Source organism: Frieseomelitta varia, unplaced genomic scaffold (genome assembly GCF_011392965.1).
Source record: "Frieseomelitta varia isolate USP_RPSP 00005682 unplaced genomic scaffold, Fvar_1.2 scaffold_453, whole genome shotgun sequence".
NCBI classification, from domain to species: Eukaryota; Metazoa; Arthropoda; class Insecta; order Hymenoptera; family Apidae; genus Frieseomelitta; species Frieseomelitta varia.
This window is the reverse complement of record NW_025110205.1, coordinates 254,658-278,620: the sequence shown is the minus strand read 5'-3', so window position 1 is coordinate 278,620 and position 23,963 is coordinate 254,658. Positions and strand designations below refer to the sequence as shown.

Below are 23,963 nucleotides of genomic sequence, written 5' to 3'. Positions count from 1 at the left end.
TCGTGCATGTCATTCCAGCGCAAGATGTTAAAACCACTAAAAATCTCTCGAAATCCTCCTCAAGAAGAACATCGACGTGATCGTCGACGAATGGAGTGACGACAATTTGGAAGGTGATACCGATTGCGAGTTAATTAGGTGGGCGATTCGCCGACAGAGCAGGAACAGGCTGCGGCGGTGAATCGCGTCGGAGGGGAGAGGGCAACGAGACAAGCCAACAGCCTGCATAATAAAACGCAACACGCACAGCGTTTCATGGATCCTCGTGTACGGCTAATGTCTGTATCCGCATACTAGATCTGGGCAACACGCGCGAAAACCGCCTTTCGGCCCTCCTCTCTGCCCGTCAGAAGCCAGAAACCGCCGTGTTCTTTCCAGAACCGTGTTCCCGCCTACGTTCACGAGGATCAACGTCCTCGTTCAAGTTTCGTAATTGCATCGGCCCGACCATCGAGGAACAACGATTCCTTTTTTTTTTTTTTTTTTCTTCTGCAGTCGCCACGATTAAGTGAATCGAGCATTAACTCGACGAATTAACCGACAGCTTCTATCGTGAACACGAAATTAAATATATACGAGCGCGCGATTGTGTTTCGTATCTTTGTCTGACTTACGAGTGACTCTAACTACTTGATACCGAGTGTCGGTACGAGTTTAGCCAGATTGGAGGAGTTTTTCACGCGAGTCGAAGGATGAATATTCGGAGTTTTAATATTCGGAGCAGGTACGGTTTCTACTTTCTACTTTGAAATTTCTACATTCGACGGTGCTTTGGATGAAAAGAACGAGAGGAAGTTAATGGGACGAAACTTGATTGAAGGATTACAAATCCCTTTCGAGTTTATCGTAGATTACGTTATCATCTTTCAATTTACAACGCAAATGTTCAAACGATACTTGTATTATAAAGGGTTCCCTCGTCTTTTCAATTTCAATTTTCAAAAAGACATTCCCCTCAGTAGGTCGTATTTCGTCGCTCGCGGCTTCATCCATAATTGATCGTTACGCAGCCGCTCCGTAAATAAACAATAGTCGGCAAGAAGGCAATTTTACAGCGGCAAGAAATATGCAACTGCAGAGAAAGAGAGCGAAAGAGAACGATGCTGTCGTAGCTGTTGCATTTTATGCGAAGCCCGATTTGAATTGTTGATCAAGGGATTAAGTTATGCGAGAATAACAATCGCCCTCGGCGGAGTTCGGCTCGAGTTCGATTGGATAAGCTCGCGGTTTAAAACAAGATGGACAACGTCTCGAGACCGTTTCTGCTCGAAACGATCGCGAGTGCATAGTCGTGTCGAGCGGGAACGAAACAAACCGGTACGATTTCACGCCTCGCGACATTTCGCGTATTTGTGTTTTCGTCGGGGAGAGAAACTTTGAATTTTTCGGTGAAATTTCTTTTGCATCGTCATTTATCTTCCTTCCTCCTTCTTCTTCTTCTTCTTCGTGTGTCAAGTGGCAAAACAACGAAATGAAAATCGAGCGAGAACGCGTTGATCACGAACGCACGTGTGACGTTCCGCTCCAGTGCTCTTATTTGTATTCAAATACTCACGATGCTTGCACGTTGGGTTTGATCCAGCGATTGAGAAATGATCTGCTTACCTGGAACAGAAAAGAGAGAAAAAATGGAGTTTGTTCACATTGTGAGTTGGAACAAGTCACTCGGTCAGCAGCGACAAATTTCTAAGATCTAACGAGCTCCTTAGCGAAAGTAAAAGGCAACGCACGGTGTCAAACAACTTCAACGAGTCGCGAGTACGTCGAAATAAAACCGAGAAAAGAGAGGGGAGGGGGGGGGGCGTGACCCAAAAAGCGTGCACGGACGCGGTGTTATTTTTCCTTTTTTTTTCTTTTTTTTTCGGAAGAAAGATCGTTGGAACGCGACAGGGAAGAGAGCAGCCTCGGCATGTACATTCATCATCGCCGGCCCATTTTCGCGCTCCTATGAAATTTGTCTTTTTCCCCGCGACCAGTAGTCGATTCGTGTCGCGTCGAGGGTGCTAACGATGCGGTGAATCACCGGGGTAGTCGACAACTCTCGCGAGCCAATCGATTTCCGTCGCGCGTTTCCAAGTGCCGGAGACATTCTGCAGTGTCCTCTCGAAGACGCGCCATTGTCTCCGGACCGAGAGAGAGAGAGAGAGAGAGAGAGAGAGAAAGAGAGAGAAGTTACCAAGGAACTTGGCTGCTGTCGCTTTGATTCGAGCTGACACCGGGACTTCCTGTCCTTCGACAGCGTCCTTTTCCCGGTCGGGACGAATCGATAGCACACCGAAACGAAGAAACTTCTAGCCATCGGTTCGCGATAAACGCGTCCGAACGTTCGCTCACTCATTCACTCTCTCTCTGTCTCTCTCCGTGTCACTTGTACGTTTCCGTCGGTTTTTCATCTATAGATATATAGAATTTCCGCGTCTCATTTTCTTGTCGTTCGCCGTCTGTCGGTTTCGCGTCGTCGCGTAGCCGGTCTCGTCCCGTCCGGCGCGAGAATGGCGAGCGTGCCAAATAAACACAGCGAGAGATCGCGGACCGGTTTGACCGGACGCGACAGCGCATTGAATGGGCCATTCACTAACTTTGACGTTTCCGCCCACGCAAGTTTCCAGACGTTTTACGAGCTCGCCGCCCGTGATCGCCGCTAGTCTATAACGCCGTCTGTTTCGCCCGTTTTCGGTGACAGTTCCGCCGTGGCCCAACGACGCACAATCACACATACATACATACATACTTATGTACGTAAAATTTGCTGAGACACGCGAATATTTTTGGCACGTTGAACCATTTTAGTCGTCCGTCGTGTAACGTCGCTGGCGCGGTTAATTCCTCCAATCGAATTTTATTAATTTGTTTATTTATTTATTGAACGAACGGGGAAAGTCCTCATTAAGAGAAAAGAAAAGAAAAGATTGGTCACGTCATAAAAAGTAAAATAACAAACAAGCAACGATGAAAATATAAATGCAAATGAAACAATATCGTGCCATATTTGGTAAAGAGGGCACATTGTTTTACGCATTTCGTGGTCGTTTGATCTGAGAATCGAGATCGAGATCAAATTTCCCAGGGTAGAATTTAATTTTCTCGTAAATTTGAAAATCACTACGGGAATCTCTATCTAGAAGACGCGTTTATGTTAAATTTCTGTGATAAAGGAAAAAGTTGTCCTCCCTTAAAGGGTTTCTATATGCGTCTGAGGAAGTGTACGTTCAATCGTTGCTCTTTCGGAGAATTTTGTCTTGAGCAAAAACAGCAGAAAATTTAAATTCGCATTTCTCTTGAACGACTGGTTTATTCATCGATACATATTCGCGAATCTAACGAAACTTTCACCGGAAAGTGAAACAAAACCTACAACATTTTTCGCGACTAAACACCCACTGAATTAACCCACACGCGATGCGGAGAACATGTAATTTTTTTCCTGCTTAATTCTTTAATTTTTTTTCTCTCTCTCTCTCGCAAGTCTAAAAGTCTCTAGTTTCTCCTTCGACGCTTTAAAAACGTCGATACCCAAAGCAGGAGCAATGGATCGAGTAGAAACGATTCACGGTTAATCGGCGATCAAGGCGAGTGCGAGTACGAACGGGTTCTGATAGACAATTATGGATATCGAGCTCATTATTCAGAACCACCGTGGCGCGATATTATATCTGGCCTTTACTTTTTTTTCGCGTTTTCGCCTCGTAAATCTCGCGTGTATCTGTTAACGGTCGCGTGAAACTGGATATTGACAGGACGACGGGCCAATTAATTCAACTGGCTGTGTCCTCCGCCTGCGTGACAACCGCCTTGACAATCGTAAAACTGCCGCCGGAGATCGTGTCACGCGGACGTGATTGACAGAAAAAGCTAGGGGAACGAGTTGTTCGAGGTGTTTTTTCGAGAGCGGCCGGAGGAGGAGAGGAAGGATGAGAAAAAGAACTTGTGGAAGTGGTGGTGGCGGATACACGTGTCACCGAGGAGGAGCCAATAGCGAGCTAGAGAGCTGCAGGGTGAACAACCACTCGTAAACTTTGGATAAAGTCGAGTGGATCGCGTGGTGGTTTAACGCGTTTCGTGATTGGACAGTGGTGACAGTAACTCGTCGATTCTATCTTTTTCTTTATATTTCTGTATACTGTGTAACAGTTGATTTAACTGCAATTTTAATGAAAGATCATATAATTAGTTCTCCGTAATCCGTGATATTAACTGCAAGTTCAACAACAATAGAACGGTAACGCAGGTAACGACTTAAAGGCAGGATCTTTTATTATTCAGCTTTGTTATTTGGACGTTTCTCGTATACAGAATGGTTTGATAGGAATTGACACTTGAATGTCTTCGCTGTTTTTGGAGATACGAAAAGGTTTCATTAATAAAAATTGCTCGATTCAGAGGAGGTTACTGTATTGGTCTCTATGTACAATTTTATTACAATTTAAATGTACGATTTTATTACAATTTAAATAGAAGGATGCAGCTTGACATATTGACATAACAGCATTAACTGTATGGTTTAGAAAATATTTTAACTTCAATTTCATTTTATAAAGTCTACAAAGAAAAGACAGAAAATTCTTGTGTACATGATATTTGTTTTTTTCCGCGATATATCTTATAAAATTAAGATTAAACTAAAAATATCTACCAAATGAATTTTTTTCACATATATAGATTGATATTCTTTTATAGAAAAGTCGAGTAATGAATTAAAGAATAGACAATCCTTAAAAAAGCGAAGACCTTGAAATTTTCGAATCTCTCCGACTAGAAAAATTATCACTGCCGCCAACTCTCTCTCTCTCTCTCTCTCTCTCTCTCTCTCTCTCTCTCTCTCTCTCTGTACGGAACGGCTTCTGTTCACATGTAAGTTTTTTCATACTTGCAGAAACAACGATCCTTATTGAACCACTCTCTATAGCTAAATTATAGATGTATAAGCGGATCTCTGTGATATTGGTCAAAAATACATTTTTGATCCATTTGAATCCATTTTTGATCCGATTTGAAATACATATTTTAATCGACAAAGTAAATTTTCCTTCGAGAACAAATTGTCATTCGTTTCTACGAAATAAAAAATGTCTTGAATTTTTCTCCTCCTGATACGGAAAACGACAAGATTGAATTACATAAGAAATTCCGTGGATGGCAGAAGAGGAGTTAAATAGTCCAGGGGGGGAGAACCGAAAGGAAAAGACGAGAGAGGATTCCGGTAAGAAGGATAGGCTCGCGTTTGCTGGAAAATACACGGCGGAGTTGAGGTTGCATGCGTCAAGTGCATACTTCAAGTCACCCTGGCTAGCTTGGCAACGTCTATCCAGCGTAGCCACCACCCTCTTGTTCGAGGGTGGAAAGACCCTTGGTCTAATGTTCGGATATATACGGGGCGAGAGCCCGGTTTCATCGAGGTCGAGCGAATTAAGGAGATTTTCAGCCTCGTGCATCGACCAGTCTAGGCGATAATATATATTTTCGGTCGGCCGTGAACGATTAAATCTCTCCTCGCCAAGAGTTTACAACGGGCGCAGTTATTTTTGCAAACGACGACAGATAATGCTCGTTCCTAATGCTCTATTTGACGTACGTTATTCAAATTGATTGCAACACGATTATTGCGAATGAAATTGTCAATATACAGGGTGGCTCACCAGATTTACGTTTCATCGTTATTACGCGTAGCGAAAAATGTTTTTCAGATGAAGTTAAATGGTTTCGAGAGGGGTACATTTTGATGATACTAGTTTTCTTGTAGGTGACCGTGTAGAGGACATATGAATTGTCATTAACGTTTTTTTTTAAATGGAATCATATATTTTTTATTGCATCAGTTGATGCACCTTGATATTCTTTACAAAAAAAGTACTAACCTATTTATGTTGAAAAATCATTAGTTAAGATCATTGGTTAAGGTTCAACTTCATCTGAAACATTTTTCCCGTAACAATAATGACGTACATAAATCTAGACGGCAATATGTGGTGACCCATCCTGTATAAGACAGTATGGATAAAACGAACAATATTTAAGAGGAGGACACGTTTAGTAGAAATGTGAACGTGTGATTGATTCAACGTTGAATAGCACAGGAGGAACAGGTCTAGAGGCCAGACACGGCCTTGTTTGTTCGATTAACGGTATAAACCCGACTCGCCATCGGTGAGAAGTCGCCAAGGTGTTTGAGCAAAGGCAGCAACGAGGAAAGGTCCTTGAATGCATAAAATATTACGGCAAAGCAACGAATACACGGCGGACTATAAAGTCTACATTTTTACAGAAGAATTCTTCGAAATTACAACATTGCACGCCGTCCGTGTCGTTCGTAATGCATTCGAAGCAGACACGCAGATCCCCTGGACACATTTTTATTTAAACAAGCGATTTGCAACCGGAGCGAATTCGAACGGCGTACGAGCCTGGTATTTTTCAGGGTCAACAAACTGCCACTCCTTTAAAAATTGATGCCGCGTCCGCGCGCGATTGATTCGTCTTCGTGCCGCGGTTCTTCACGGCGGGCATTCCAAGCTCTCCGGACAGGGAAGAACGAGCCGGAGAGAAACTTTATCGGCCCCGCATGCCGGTTACAAGTGTATTACGTCTTCGGCACACAGTGCATTGAATCCCAAATGCTATTTACCGAGCTGTACATCTTTGTTGCATGACAGTTCCCTCGTAAACTTGTCCGAAGCTGGCCGAAGTTATTGCGCCCGGACGCTGCAGTTGTGTCATCGAGCAGCGTCCGTGATATTTCGTCAAACGATCATCCCTTATTCGCGAGAGAAGGTGTCTCAAGAAGAGCAATTAACTTGGCTTCCTCTGGAACCCAGATGTGTCATCATTTCCTCCGCGAGGATGGATCATCGTTTAGCATAGAAATTCAGAATATACTTTCCCGAGAGAGATAATAATAAATTATCCTCGAGACAAATTGAATTCGCTACTTTTTCAAATTCTACGAATGAAAATGTTGATTTGACAGATCTGAAGTGTGACATTTTTTTTCTTGTTCTCGCTCTTAGGATCTACTGTGAGTACACTTGAAGTTACATTGAAAAAAGAAAGTCGAGTTGAGTAGAAATTCGTTGTTAAGAGCAACGTTACACGCGACGATTCCCTACGGCAGATAAAGAGTTCGAGTTGGAAAATATCTTTCACCGTGAAACCGTGGAAATATTCAAAGCGAGGAGAGTGCTTTCAGAGAGGACGTAAAAAACCATCTGACGCGACAGTTTAACGAGCATTATATTTAAGGAGAGAGTCGTTTGTGACTGCCGTATCGTTGTTCCATTTGGTTGGTTGGATTTTGTTATCTGGGATATTTTGGAAAATTAAGGGAGTCCTCTTGGCCGACGTGTATCGCGCTCGCATAAAGAAGCAGGCTTCCGTGGAACGTGGTCTGATGGTAACATTTTCTGAACACGCGATTCACTCGACCTGGACTGCTCTGATCAATCTAAACTCCAGGTCTCTTAATAACCACTATGCCTATCGCATCGCGCCTTAATTATCACGATGGTATCTGTCCATCGAAAAATTCACTTTTCCTTATCGTGACTGGTCGCACTCGGCAACGTGCATAACGTAATTACTCGAAATATTTTTTGCTCGAAATCATTTCAGAACGAGTAAGATTTTAATTCGTAGTGTACGATTAAAGGCCCATTCACACCATCGGCGAGTCGCGCACGAACAGAACGAACGCATCATCAAAGATCCTCCTAGAATAGATATTATAGTATATTTTTGTTACTTCTGATTACTCACAAACATACACAGCCAAATAAACAAATGCCTCGTGCTTGATCTGTTGGCTTCAGTCCTCGTCCGGCTTTTACGCTATTGGAAAGTGAAAATCGAAACAAAAAATATTGTATCGTGGATCTAGTCTCACTGGTCGTGTATATATAAATGATGAACTCTCCTCGTATTTTACGATTGGTCCAAATTGGATGGTCGCCCAACGATTCTCTCCCTCCGATGCAAACGGATGTCGCAGCTAAATCTCCGGTTGAAAAATGAAAAATTTATCAAACGTTTGATTTCTTTCGTTGTGGTAGATCAGTATTCGTTACGATCAAAATTACACATACGAACGAGCAAAGTAATAATAAAACCCCATCGATACGCGGCTCGTGTACCACTCCCGCGTCGATAGTGTACAAAATTGGACTTTAAATCGAACAGTCTCGATTAACAATCGTCAGGAGAGAAATCAATCGTTGGTGAAATAATAGGGGAGGGAAGACGAACGACCTGTGGCTCTCGCTCGTGGACAGGTTCGACCTGGTTTTCACGGTGGCGACGACGCGCATCACGGTCCGCGCGAAACCCAGGGGCACCTGTGTGTGTCACGCGTGCTTCGGGTTGAGATAGTTTCCAACAGGCGACACGGCCGAGTAATTAATGCGGGAATTAACCCCCGGGGTTAATGATAAGCATTAACGACTAATCACCGTGAGCGTGGCCGAGTCCCCGGCCCGATACCATTCCAAGGGACTACTCGTCGGGTTCATTAGTGTTTGGTCGGCTTTACCGGCAGGCCCGACAGAGCCCTCCTCCTCTATTTGTCTTACCTACCCGATGTGTCCCGGTGACTTTATCTCCGTAACCACCCGGGAAAAGCGTGATTCGTTCAGCTGGGGCTACCTGCTGCAACATTTACCGCGAATCGCTATCACCGGTCAATATCACTTCGCGTAAATTATACAATATTCGATTGGCCGAAGATTTAATTGCGATTTAATTTTCTTTTTTTCTTAATAAATTGGCAAGTATGCGTGCATCTTGAAATGTAATTGCAACTTCGTTTTAAACTGCGGATTCATCGTGTGTTTAATCTGATGGCTGATTGTTCAAGGTTGTTTTAGAAGAAGGAAATGTATAATCTCGTTCAGAATTGCTTATTGGGTGTAGTGGTCTAACAGACAGGCAAGTACGTGTACATCTTTAAATGTATCTAAATTCATTTTAAACTGTGTGATCCATTGTATGTTTAATTGTTCAAGATTGTTTTAGAAAAAGAAAATGCATAATCTCGTTGAGCGTTGTTTGTTGAGTGTCGATATCGAAATGAAGAATCAAAAAATCATTTTCGTCATATTTTGCTACTTTCGAAAAGAGAAAGAACTCTGTGCAAATTCGTAAAACATCATCTAATTTGTATGGTGAAGAAACCTTCGAATTACGACAGCGTTGGAATTGGTTTGTTAAATTTCACTGCTGATGAGGACGTCGAATCGTTCTCGAACTTTCTTCAACGCGGAATCATGAAGTTGCTTGAAAGATGGCAAGAGGAACAAAGTGGTCGATGTATGAATAAAGTTTTTGTTTCTCCCGAGAAAACACGCAGTTACTTTCAAACCAATTTAATTGTCTCGTTTGTTTAAAAAGTTCTTTTCAAATAATCTTTTCACGCTTGAGACTGAAGAGATCTCCAAGTTGCAACTCGTCAGTTTGCCAAATTATTTATTCGTCGTAGATCGTTTACCGCTGGGAACGAGCAGAGAAGCTTCGCGATTTTATATTTTTGCAGCGAAGGAAGAACGATGCCCGTTCCGCGGTAGATAGAACACGTATCACGGTACCTTTAAGTAAAATATTTGCAAGCCGTCGACCTGGAAACTCTGTTTTGCACTGCACAATGGAACACGTCAACAGCGCGGAGCTAAAGTCAGGATTTATGGCGTTTGACGACAATAGATCTCGAGGAGCCCGAACGCGACTCGGTTGATCGGTAAGGCTGAATTCAGGTTACAAGGTCGTGCGAGATCTTTACGCATTGGTTCGGTCGACATATATCTTCATTCGTTTCGAGCGTATCCAGCCGGTTATCCTTTCTCCTATCGTTTCGAGACAATCGTTGGTACTATTCGCAACCTGTTCCCTCCACCACCAGCGAGCTCCTACGACCTTTCCTTTCGTAGAATTGTAAGCGGCAGTCAGTTGAACTCAATTAAACTACCAGGAAGAAGATCTCTGCTGATTGTCGCAATAGCTTCATCATAGAATGGTAGCCTTGCAAACGCGAAAGATGATGCGGCTGGCGCTTTTGGTCTACGAGTTGAGAGGGTTTTCTGGTAATCCGGCTTGAGAAAATCGACTTTTTTGGAGATTTTTTTCCAAGGATACCATGATAAATTTTGGTACGCAGTTTTCGCACACAGATTTATTCATACTTAAAGAGTATTTACAATTTTTTTTTTTAACGAAATTAATGAAAGTTGTGGAAATTATATAGCCGTAGGTAAAACATGTTTTTAAAAACGGGTTCGAATAGCTGACGTGATTCCGGTCCACCTGATTATTTGAAACTAAAAAATCAAAGTGCATATTAATTAGTATATAAATATGGCTATCGCATGAACCACGGAAACAGCAAAATTTTGAAAATTAAAAAAATGGCAACATTTTGAAGTTAAAATGTCAATTTTTCTTGTGCTTTTCGTCTTTTGGGTGGTAAAAAAAAAAATAAAAAATAAAAAAAAACATCAGATTTTGAAATCCGCGGTTCATGCGATAAACATATATCCAGTGAAGATCTCCTCCAAATTTCAAGTCAATCGATCAACTAAAATGTGAGATATCCCGTCAGCCAGTTTAAAAAATATGGATTTGAGAAAAACACATTTGAAGTTTCTGTTATCCGTTGTACAAAAATATTCATACTTACAATCAATCGAGCAGTACAAAAAATAAAATATTATAAAATAATAATAATATAAAAGTATAATGTAAAATAATAGTAAAAGTAAAGTAAAATAATTATTATGAAATAATATTAAAAATAAAATATTTTTTAAGAAAAACACATTTGAAGTTTTTGTACAAAAATATTCATACTTACGTTGCGAGCAGTATACCGTTTCCTTTAAACATCTATAACTTTGCTAATTTCGCGAATTCAAACAAATCCTTTCACATAGACATTTTCGAAAGCACATACTTTGAGAAAATGTAAAAAAAGAAAAAAATTGATTTTCTTAAGCCGGATTACCAGAATACCCCTTTAACTAACCTCCCAAAATCTCGTATCATCGATTGCCGAATCCAAAACGAGACAAACGAATGTACTTGCATCTAAATAACAAGCACACTTCTCATATCTTCTCCCGTAGAAAAATGTCACGCAACTTCTTCTTGCAACGAATGTAATCGTCCTTAATGGCGCCTGATCGATCGCCGCGGGGGTCCGCGCGAGATCGATTTTTCGGACAACTGATTCTTCCTCGAGCGATAGAGAGATGGAGGTAGAAGGGATAAGAAAGAAGGAGTAAGAAAGGCCGCAAGAAAGCGTAATAAGAAGGTCCAGCGATTAGACTTGAACCGACGCTCGAGGTTCGAGCCTGTCTCGTATAAATCTCGGCGGTGGCGCTGGGAAATTTATGGTACCCCCTTCCGACACTGGCTAAGTAATACATTTTCTTCGCGTTCGTAGACATGGCTCTCTCGATTAACAAACCCCGCGGACCACGACCACGCCCACGCCACCGATTTGCACGATATTAACAACGCCGGTATACGATTCATTTACGCCCACCGTTCGTTTATGAATGAACCGTTTAAAATCGAACGAGTGGGACGCGGGAGGTCAATGGGTGTCGGGGCCCGGTAGCCGCCATGTTTTGACGCTATCTCGGTCCCCGCTGAAATATTACCCGCTCTGATACTACGCGAATGCATTACTACTCCAAGGGTCGAGTCGAGTAGAGTCGTGTTCACAGTGAAACACCGTGGAAAATGTCAGCTAACGCGCGTGAGCTTTTCGAACGATTGCTTCATCGAGGTGAACGGAGGGACTGATCTCTCGTTTTCATGGGCCAAGTTTGTGAAAGAGAGTTGGTTGTTTTCTCGTGCGATTAGGCAGGATTGGATTCAACAGCGTTGCTGTATCACTCCATATTCACTCTTTCATCTTTTTGCGTTATAAATTAATCTTCTTGCGGATTCACCTTATTGCAGATCGTTCACTCAAAAGTGAAGTAATACACTTTATTATTTCCATCGCCATACTCTCCGATGACGACAATGAACCCATCCATTGAAGAAGTTCTTTCAAAAATTAAATTCTCACGCAAGAATTATTTCAGCCGATCCTTCAAACAATGAACGGAAGAACTGCTGAAAATAGATGAATCTAAGTATTAAGGATATTCATGAGCAATGTCGTTTTTTAATACCGTGCAAAATTTTATTTTATTTAAGAGTTAATATCAATACTAATATAATTCAACATTAAATGTTGATACGTTAAATTAGAATATAGATTATTTTATAACAAGTTAAATTATTGTTATTAGATGGAAATGTCAATACACGTATATAAATACTTTCTAGTGTTTTATAGTAGGTGTTTTATGTTTGTCGTTTTATGTTTCATTTTTTCATACGTGCAATAAAATTTTTATCTCGGAACTTCACGTCGAAGATTATTTCACGAAGTTGAAACAAATTTGTCTTGCAATTGATCTGCGAAAAGGTTAATTTAGAATGGAAGACCTTTGGCTAGGAACTGAAATGAACTCTGGCGAGAAGAATGCGAATTTGATGGACGCGATGCAAGCTTAAACAGAAAAACGCCGGTGTCATATAAACAAACAAGCTCGTATAACACAGCTGCATGTGTCGGTGAGTGGCGGAAGAAAACTACCCTCTTTGCGTTTCCGTTGTCCTGCGAGTCTTCTTTTCAGCTCTCAACGGTACCAGTACTTGAGGGTGCCATAACGTCAAACCTTCCTTACAAAACTAAGACGATCGTGAATGACTTCAACCTCGTGGAAGAATTAGCATTTTAACGAGATCACCTCCGGTGAGAAATTAATTACTTCTTACGAGAGGAAAAAGGGTAACAACGACGAGAGTTATTGATGAACGTTAGATGACAGAGAATAGAGGAAACGGTACTTTGCAGTGTGTGCAGTCGGCTGGTAGTAGCTGAAGCTCGTGCTTTAAATGCAACTGTGCCTGGCGCGTTCAGACAGGCGATCTACGCCAAGTGATTGATTGTTAACTTGGAACTTGGGGAAACTGATGTTTCACAATAGAAATCTTTTAGAAAGCGAGTTGTACGGCGAGATCCTGGTCGAGAGAATCATCGCGGGAATCCAATGCTAACATTAATGAGGTAATTTACAGTGGATAGTTAATAGTTGAGCGAAACGGTCCAACGGAAACGCGCACAGGCACTGGTAATATCGTCAAAGGATACGGCGGATAGTCACGTTCGGTTTCTGAAAGAGTTATTTAAAATGGAATTCACGTTTTCCATTTACGTAATCTCTCGCTGACAATGAGTCGAAGGAGAAATTTCTCTTGCATTGACAGTTTTTCTGTTGCGCAAGAGAAAAATCCTATCGCCTGTTCTCGAAGTCTCTTGTTTCTCTGACGGATCAATCGGATCTTGGTTACATAATTAATTTTCTACGCCCCGTTTGTCGCAGTAAATTCTCATCCGTCTCGATCATGTACAATTCAAACGAAACGTCTAATCTTTTTTCGCTTCTGTGCCAATGAACATTTCCCACGTTAAAGGAAGAAAGCAAATGAAGGAAAAAAAAAAATAGAAAATAGAGGATCGTTTGATAATCAAGTCAATCCCGTTCGAAAGTTCACGTATCAATTACTCTTTTCGAGGCTTTGAAAAAAAAAAAAAAAGAACTCGTACTATAAAATCATTCCGGGGGAAAGAAGCCTTGGCTCGTAGGAACTCCTCGAGACGTGAAAGGACATCGCAATCGATAATATTCGGCTGACTGGGGGAAATAAGAAGAAACCGGGCCCGATAGGGACGATATCTTAGTTTCCACGTCGTTTGACGTTCGCCGGCGAGATATAAAGGTGAAGGCGGACACTGCTCGAGGAGAACAAAAATCCCACATCCCAGATGGAACCGTGAAGTTATGTGCGAAGATATGGCATAGAGAACGATAGACTCTTTTCTTCTGCGCGGGACGGCCCGTTTCGGTATAAATTAAAAGTTTCTTCCAGGCGTCGCGGAAGGATCGTTAATCCATCGTGTCACTAGCCGGTGCATAACTTCGCTCGGCCAACTGTGGTCCGCGTACTTTGCAAGGATCTCCCCCATCGTTGCCAAGTCTCTTCCCTCTGTTTCTGTCGAGAGAAAAGAAACTCCGTCGTTTGAGTTTTCTGCCGACGAGCACGTCGACAAGCCACCACGCGGCTACAAGCGCGAATGATTTCGGACACGAGCGCGAGACGAGGCGACAGCGATACAGCGTGTACAGCGAGGAAACTCGACACGTGTAAGTCGCGGATTACTAGGCCAGGCGATATGTTCTTGCTCACGAGACACGTGACAAACGTCATCGAATTCGCGAGAATCGATCGCCGAAACGTCGCGTTCCTGTAACGGGGTACAAACGACTTCGATTATTCAAAGAAACTGTTCATTTAACTGAATTGAATTTAACTCAGGATGGGAATGAAAATAGGGATTGATTTAACCGAAACTCTGCTCGCTCCGGTCGAGGTTTATATTTGACCTGACCACAGGATTTTAGAACAGCCAATTTCACCAGCTCCGGATAAAAATCCAGTTGAGATTCAATTTCATAAAATCGAGCGAAATTTTTTATTTTTGTATCGCGCGCGCGCACGTGTGTCAAAGGTCGCTTATATTAAATTTCGCGTGTGTGTGTGCGTGTGAGAGAGTGTCCGTGTCAGATCTGTCCGATCCTTTGATACGCGAGCCAGGTTATACGAATCCGTTTGCTTTCGTCAACATCTCCCGGGTTAATAATCATTTACATCCGCTCTTGCGTGTTTGACAGAGTTGAGATCTCTGAGATTAGGACTGAATATACATACGAGTTCCTAGACTTTGTGCGATCTATGTATATCGAATCCTATGACCCTGGCGAATATCAGTATCGGATTTAACGGCAGTGAGGCAGACCCGTATCAATTTCTACGGATCCCGAATTATCAGTATTGGATGACGTGTGCTAGCTGTACTATATCCGCCGCTTCCTATAGTTTGCATCGCGCGTTCGACAGCTCACGCAATCGTCCACGTCAAATTCTAGGTCGAACGTTGTGTCTTCAGTTAGGATATCTAAATTGAATCTACTTCCAGCCGAATATTACGCTCGAATCGATATCGACGAAGATCGCTTTCGCTCTGCCCTCTCACCTTTCTGCCGCGATGTATACGTTGGTTTTAACACGCTCGAACACGCGCCTCTACAATCGTGAAATGTCGATTTGCATCATTGGCGTATATAACGCGTAATTTTCCTGGCCAGTATCACCAGAGCGTACGTATACGCTCAATTTTCGTGATCGTTGACACCAGAACATTTCTATACAATTTGATGGAACTAAGAAGCGAGCTAGCGAGTTAACGAATAGTGATACATACTATTTTCAATGCTATTCAGAAAGACAGAGCATTTCGTGTCTTCGAAATAAACATGTATTTTTATTTTAACCCCTTGCACTATGATTTATATGAATAATAGAGATGTAAGGTATATGCTAAAAACGAGAAACGAAGTTGAGCAGTATCTTGTTGCATTACACATTCCATAGTGTTTTGAGGTATACCATTCTGTAAAAAATTATTAACTTAACGTTAAGCGCGACGTCAGTCCCCGGGGATTGACAGTGAACTTTTCGTTTGGTCGGCGTCTGTCCGTGAGATCAGCAGAATCAAGGTTAAAAAATAATTTTTTTTTTTTTTTTTTGTAATTTTAATGAAGTTTATTGAAACATTCTAAACAAAAATAAGGTTTGGCTTTACACATGTTACAAAAAGTAATATTTCGTGTCTTTATAGAACTGATTGTCCTTTGAAGGTAGCCTTCTAATATGTACTTCTATAATTTGCATTGACTGCGCCATTCCCAAACGAAAAGTGAAACAATGTCATATATATCACAGTGACATCTAGTCTGTTTATTCCTATAATTCAATACTCGTGTGATCGAGTGATCGCCGCCAGAACTACTATTATACAGTACACAGTTTGGTCACGCGTATCAGTGAACCAGTCGCCAGTGCAAAAGGTTAAATATAACAAAAGAAACATTGGTGATCAAGGGTATCATTGTTCGTTCTTCCTTATGATGCAAACGTGTGTTAAACGTAATTTATTTTAATTTTCTAACTGATGACGAACACCAGAAGAATCCGCAGACCGTGTCACTTCGATTTCTAACATGAAACCTACACTCATTTCGATTCCCTCCTGGAAATCTCTTCTCCGAGAGTCATAAACTTATCCAACCATCCCTCCTGTTCTTACGCAATCTGTTAATGCAACTGTTTCGTATTCAACTCGAGCCGTAAAAAAAAACAAAGGTCTTCTTCGTCTTCTCTGGCGAGGCGAGCGGAAGTAAGAAAGAAAGAAAGATAGGGAGAACGAATCCACGCCTATCCGCGAAATAACCAGCTACCGATGAAATCGTCTGATATTATCTCGGTGAAAGCACGGGGCAACGTGATTCTCCACGGATGCTTGAACACTGGCATAATCGAGGCTCCGCAGATGCGTATTGCACGCAATCGATCCGTAGCTAAAACATTTATCCAAGCCTCGTTTTCGTCTCGGTGTCTCGACTCCCCGCGGATCCGTTGACCGCCTTTCCACGTAGGGGGAGATTCTTCGATCCACTCGTGATTAAGCCTTCGTCTCGTCTCCGGTAAAGTAGATCGTAATAATTCGAGGCAACCTGCGTGGCATATCATTGACTCGAGCTACTCTTTTCTTTTCCTTTCTTTTCTTTTCTTTTCTTCTTCGAGAAAATATTAAAAGCTCCTTTTAGTAACGGTGAAAAATACGTCTTGGGAGAAGCAGATTAAAAGCGTTTAAAAGATTACTCGTTTGTTGATCACCGGTCACAAATTTGCGAATGTTCTTCCGATCTCGAAAATTTTCTTGTTGTGTCATGTTGATGGGAGTAGTATCGTTGAATTTCATTTCGACGAGCTAGTTTGGTAGAATCGCCGGAGATTAGGAGGTCTCTGAATTATAAAGTATCGACTGATCGGAAGGTTCGCGTAGTGAACCTCGTCAAAGATCCTTCAACAAATAACAAGTCGATAAAAGTCAAGATTTGCGGACAGAGAATTATCTAAGTGTTACGACCGAAAGAGTCGTAAGTTCCTGGAGTGAAGATGCAAATTTGAAGATCAAATGCTGATTGACACTTTTTTAATTTTTCGGGTCACATTATACAAGCCTCTGTTGCAGTTTTCGAGAAATTTTGTAACTTTTTGCGACACTTACGTGCAACTTGCATACTTTCGAATCTCAAGTCTCTCGCAAATGCACGAACGTCCATGAAGAAATTCGTCCTTCGTCACCCGCGAAGCACGTTTCACACGATTTTAACAAACGTCCCTTTGTTCTTCCATTTACGCGACGTACGAAGCAGCAGCTTCTTCCGAATTCTTTTTGCCCGGCAAACCTCGTTCAATTTACCGGTATATGTATGTATGTACACGTCTCGAAAACTGTTTACCCTCCGGCGTTCGAGGAACTGTTCGTCCAAGAAGAGTCGTCGCCGGAAGATGCGTTCGCGGAGATACGGGCAGAAGCGAGAAACAAACGAAATTGGTGTAAAAGCTGAAGGGAATAACATGCACGGTGGAAGAAAAAAGGAAGAAAAGAGAGAGAGAGAGAGAGAGAAAAAGAGGGGCAAGTCTCGGCTAATTAGCAATTCTTTAGGCGAGCAAAGCGAGAGCGAGAGAAAGAGGCCAACCAGCAGCCCCTTTCAGCCACGTTTCGTTTGCTTACGATACACAAGCAGATGTAATTAATCTCTCTTTCACCCTTGACGCTATCCAACCTTTAGAGAAAGGGCTTCGCGAGCTTTTCCTCGCGTCTGAACGACGACGAAACCTCTGCTGCGCGCAGGCTTCCTAGCGCGGAATATGAATATGTGAAAGCGAGCGTTCCGTATTTTTTCTTTTTTTTTTTTCGTGTCTCGTCAAATCTCGAAGTGTCTGTCTTCTCGTTGACCAGCCATTTGCCCGCTAATTTTGTGTATTTTGTTTTTTCAACCCTCTCGCTATGACGGACTATAGTGCTGCTACTTACATACGAGTAACGAACGGCATCCACTATTTCGCAGATATTTCTCTGGTGTCGTTTCATATTTGGTGCTTGGTTTCATTGTTTCTCACTGGTGAAGCATTTGAATAACTTTTATAGGAGTTACACGTAACCAAACGCCTGACGACTATCCGCGCGCAATATACAGGGTGGAAAAAAAGATTTGTGATCCATGACTATCATAGATGAATTTCACACCATTAATCTGATGGAGATACATGTAAATAACTTGTTGCAAAATTGACTTTGATCTTGAATTTTAAAAATGGCAAAAAAATTTCTTCATCGTTTAACGCGTGCGTCCTAACAGCGACTTTATAGTTGGATGCCTATGGATGTCTGTATTACGCAATGTTTATATTTCGAACAATGTTAACAATTAAGTTTTATCAGTTGATTATTTAGACTCATATTGATGCTACAACTGTGATAAATCAAACGTTAGTGAAACCTAATCTAGAATCATAAAGTCGCTGTTAGCACGCACGCAATTTTATATGATTAAGAAACTTTTTTGCCGTTTTTCAAGAGAACTATTATAATTCCTTGGAAAAGTTTTACCTTCGTTATGAGCAGAATATGGCGGCAGAATTTTTACACGTATTTCCATCAAATCGAAGGTGTAGAATTTCATCTACGATAGCCACGGGCAAATTTTTCTTACCACTCTGTACACACTTTTGGCGCGACGACTCGTTCAGCGGTAGCGTCTCTGCCGCGAGCACGCTTCTAGCAAAAGCGGCATGATTTATTTGTTTAGCACGACGTGCGATTCTGTCGAGTTTCAGAGGCTGGATTAGTTTTTCAAATGATGATTTTTCTACAGATCGTCGAACCGTAGAGAGTAATGACTAAAGAGAAAGGACGAAGAGCAAGGAACGTGAGATAATAAAGACAGCGACAAACGATAAGCAAATTCCGTATCGAATCGTGATCGACGGCGATTCACGATCGATTGACTCGCACAATCGTTAGCAGAAACGCCTGCTTCTCGATGGATGTTTGTTAAAGTTGGCGTCGAATTCCACGCTCTCGCGGTATAGAGACAGTTGGACGTGTCGTGAAAGGCTTTATTCAACCGTGGCTTTTCGAGATAAACGGCTCGCCGCTCTTCCTTCTCGCCTCGACGTAACAAGGAGTTGACCTGGCAGTCTTAAAAGGAACTCGCGCGTCAGTGGAGAGAGTACAATGTCGAGCAATACTCGCACAAGGTTCCGCGTCGCGTGTACTATGTATTTTGCTACGCGCTGATCACGGGCTGTGTTGCTCTGCTGTATTTCCAACAACGACGCGAGGATGCCGAGATGTTGTCGGAGATCGAACCCGGCGTTCTTCGAAAGAATAAATGCGGAAGGAATGTCTCTTTGATTGGTTAGACGATGCTTCGTCGTCTCGTAATTTTATCTTCACGAGCAACAGCGACCGAAAGTTATCAAATTTGTTTTCTCAACAATATTCGAGGATGCTCCTCTGTCGCATTATCTTTACACTATGTTCATTCATTTCTGCGTACTTCCGATTATAATCAGTTCACAAACAAAACGAAACGAAACGAAACGGGAGTACAATCGTCGAATGAACACAACAGCCGCTAACGAATTGCGTTCTTTGCAAATAAACAAACATTTTCCGAGAGGAAAATCAACGACAAAGAGGCAAAATTTGCTGTCGCGAATTTTTCGCAATGCCGTTAATAACAAGCCGCCGTTATCGGTGATAGTTTCGTTCTTTTATCTCGAATATAAAAAAATTGTAGCACGCGCGTATCGGCGGAGAGAGAGAGAGAGAGAGAGAGAGAGAGAGAGACAATTTCGAGTCGTCGCTTAATGCTCGTGTGACGATTGTTTGGCTGTTTCATTGTCGTTTGGCGAGAGTTTGCGAAAGGGAGACGGGAATGCCGCGTGAAACTGCGTTCGTTAGCCCGTCGATGAAGCCTTAATAGCGAACGCGGCGTGAAACTGCCACCGCCCTGTCGGTCCGTTGCTCTCGACTATCGATACCCCGGCTAACAGATTTTCCTGTAATGGGAAATTCCGATAAGCGACGCATCGATAATCGTGATATCGTGGACGAAAAAACAAAACAAAAAAGAAAAAAAAAAAAAAAAAAAAAAGAAAAAAAAAAAAAAAAAAAAAAAGCTGCTGCCCGCGGGTTATGCCAGGCGAGGCGCGCGAACGAAAGAAAATAGAGGCCGAAACAAAAAACCAGACGCAACAAAAATAGGCGCGCTGTGTTTCTGTTGTATTTTAACTCTGTCGCGTGGTTCGTGTACATTTCGCGAAACGTTGAGCGTGTAATAAAAACCTCCTTTTTCGCGCATCGCGTGTACCGCGGAGTTGAACGCGAGTTTTCAACGCGTTGCCGGCGTAAAAATTTTATTACGCTTTACGAGCGTGGCGAATGTAGCGAAATTTTTTGACACACGCTCTCTCTCGTCTGCTTCTCTTTCGAATTCTACATTTTTTATCGTGCACGTTTGCCTTGACGGCGCACCAACCGTCGCGTTACGTTCGATCTACGTGAACGAGATTTCATTCGCACGATGATTTCATTTTTTGCCGTTGGTCTCTCTAGTCGCTTGGTTGAAACAGACAGAAAGAAACACTTGGCCTCTGAAAAGACAAACTAATTGACTCGGTCTCTCGTCAGTTTCGATATAAATTGAAACGATAGCGACATCGTCGTATTTCTCTGCTGACAATTTATTGAGAAGTCGTCGAGATTCGCGTGACTTTCGAAGATCGCACGTAAGAATCTACTCTTTACAAAGACGGTATTCCCCAAAGTGCAAATCGCACCGCAACACTCGATCGGGTTAAACGTTAAATAGCGCAGATCCGAGTTGGATCTTTTTCAATTTACATACGGATGGTGGAAACGAAGCGGACCCCCGGCTCCCACCTTCGAGCATCACGCGAGTCGCAACGAAATCTCGCAATAAATTTGATTTGTCAGTCGATCGTTAATCCACGATGGGGGATGGGGGAATACTTGACACCGTTCTGTGCAAGGATCGCCACTCGTGTTTCTGCGCGCGCGTGTGTACGCGTGTCCATGTGCCCACATCGTCCCATATCCTGCGAGCCGAGGTGAAGTATCGCGGTCTCCGATCGTAGCTCGCTGCTCTTAATCGGATGATCTTTCAGGTCTGTGCTCGCGTTACAAGCTGCACGCAACGTACACCCGGGTATTCGTCTCTGAAACGTAAGATTAACCTGCGCGTTGCATTGGTTAACGCGACGTTCCGCCCGTAAAAATCCCGTGTTTTCCACATAGTTGGCGACTGGGCGACTCGTGTTACCACGTCGCACATGTAGTCGGGCGAGAAGGCTTCGGGGTAATCAAAAAACACGAGAGAAAAACGTTTTCCTCGTAGTGGAGAAAAGCAGCTCTCTCGGAATCCAAGAAAGTTTCGATTTTAAGAATTCGAAGCTTCGTGATTCGAAACTCTTGAAACTCAGATAAAAAACGATATAAAATCAGCATAATAATGTACAATCGTTTGATTCACGCATGTCTCGAATGTTCGATGTGAAAATCTATGGAAATTATAAAAAAAAAAAATATCTCCATCGATGGTGTATACTTTGAAAGATTTTTCAAGTACATATTTATAGTAGACGAAAGAAAAGAAGTAGATCAGATCCAGAGAATTTGGATTTGATTTTTTTCTCTTTTGTGTCATATTTTTGTTCAACGATGGCCAATAAAAATTTACATAAAAGTAAATTTACAACTCCAGTTCTTGAAACGAGAAATTCCTCTTGTAAAGTAAAATTAGCATTTCGAGAGTTGTATCTTGTAAAGTTTCGGATTCAAGTCCTAAAAACAATTAGTTTTAAATCCCTAGAGAAAAGATATTTTTCACTTTTCGATCTCTCTGCAGTTTCTACGACGTGTCTCATAGCACTGTTCGACGCTTGTTCTACTTGAAATCGCGCGATTGTTTCTTTCGATCAGCATGCATTTATTTACGTATTCCGCTGTTCAACAATGCAAAACTTTCTCTAGACAAGAACAAGTAAAATCCTTTCTCGCTTCATTTTCGAACGATAAGTTCGCCTCGGAATCAGTGACCTATTACACCAAATTTCTCAAGTTCTACATTCTGTTATTAGAAATTCTACACCTCCTTTCCACGTGGAATTTCCCAACTGAGCAGTTCGCATTCCACCGATCCTCCCTCTTCTCCCTCTTCTGCATCCTCCTGGAATCGATTCTCGATCCATCCGGCAACCGCTGACAGAACTGAATATCTTTCCATTTCCGATATCCACGCTCAACCTAACTTCACCAATTTTCAGCTCCTCTAACAAATCGGAATATCTTACATCGAACAGTAACTCGAACGAATTTATCATTGTTCGAACGTCTCTCGATCAAAATTTCAACCTTGTAAAAATTTTACCTTGTCATCGAACGATTTTCTCGATTCAGAGTATGAAATCCGTTCGATTCGAACGGTAAAGAAAGACACGACTCTGAATCGAACTACCAAATCTCTTTAAGACGTTGATCGTCGAGCGCAAATCGAGCAGGTTTTTAAAACCATGAATCCTTAGGTACTCTATTGTTTTTATGCCTTTTTTAAAATGTTTTATTCTTCTTTTTTATGTCTTTGTTTTTTATTCGTTTTGTTAAGACATATACATGCTTCTCAAATTAAAAGTTTTTATGAATTTTTTGTATCTCTCAAATCAGAGATACAAAGTGGGTTCTTGCCCCTACTTTTCTGATTGCTGGCCCTACCCCACTGCATCGATCTCTCCACTACATTGAAATTTTCTCGTCGTACACGACCCCCACTCTTCCACTGATATAGTGGAGGGGATAGCCACCGGCCGCCAGTTAGCCAGACTAGAAACTTGAGAATTAATTTCAGAGAATTTGCAACGAGACCCTTAAATACCATAATGTTTTTTCAATATATCATAAATAACAATATTACAATATTAGGTATTTTTATGCAAATAATGTAGCTATGATTACTTTAAAATAATTCAAAAATTCACCATATTATTATTATTATTATCATTATTATTATATAGAATTTAATTTGCTTAATTTAAAAATGATTTACTATTAAAAACTCATTTTTCTACTAAATATCATCAATTAAACACTTCTTCCATTATCTACTAAATATTTCTCGCTTTAAGATTGGAACTCGACGATCATTCAGATATAGGTGATACGGCGATCAACGTGTTAGGAGATGGCTTTGATGTTTGCAACGGGTGGTCGGACCACGGAGATCCGTTCGTATCCGGTCGCAATAAGAAATTCCTCAATTACAGGAAGTCAGGATACGTATCTGGAAAGGAAACCGGTTGCTTTGTGAACGAAGGAACGAGCGGGGTCCGGCTAACGAAACGAAATGAAAGTATCGCAATTTAATGGAAATCGACGAAACAGAGGCGTACACTTCGTATTAAAACTCTATGAATAATTCAAAAACCATCAAGGCAAGGGCATGAGTATCCTTTTTGCATCTAAACGGTAGCCGTGTCTTGAACGGATTCGAGATGACGAACGAGATTGCATTTTTTTCAATGATAAGACGCGCGATGTTTACGATGGTCAGACATCAATTGTGATCGGTTAACGTTCATCTGGCTGCTCGCTTGTAATTCGTCTAAAGTCACTCGAATATAGAACGAAAAATTCAGCGTAAAAGAAATAAGAGAAATTTTCAAGAAAAAAAAAAAAGGCCGATCGAGAGATTACGAAAGCGTATCAAGAATAAAGGGTGTTTCGTAATTTGTGAGACCCACTTCGGGAGCTGATTGTACGCCTAAAAATAATGAAAAAAAGTCATATAAATATATATGTCCTATCTGTCTTCGTTTATGAGATATAATGAATTTTCTGTTTTAATTACTTTTACAAAAGATGCTCGAAATGA

The 23,963-nt window shown here is 41.8% G+C and overlaps 1 protein-coding gene across 1 annotated transcript in view; it reads right to left on the bottom strand.

Annotated features, from left to right (window-relative positions):
* Positions 1 to 1,522: 1,522 nt before the first annotated feature.
* Positions 1,523 to 23,963, bottom strand: part of LOC122532377 (fat-like cadherin-related tumor suppressor homolog) — a 253,617-nt gene continuing 231,176 nt past the window's right edge. Inside the window, exon 5 of the mRNA XM_043661120.1 lies at positions 1,523 to 1,605. Coding sequence (XP_043517055.1) covers positions 1,544 to 1,605 — 62 coding nt within the window. The 3' untranslated portion in view covers positions 1,523 to 1,543. The remainder of the gene's footprint in view (positions 1,606 to 23,963) is intronic.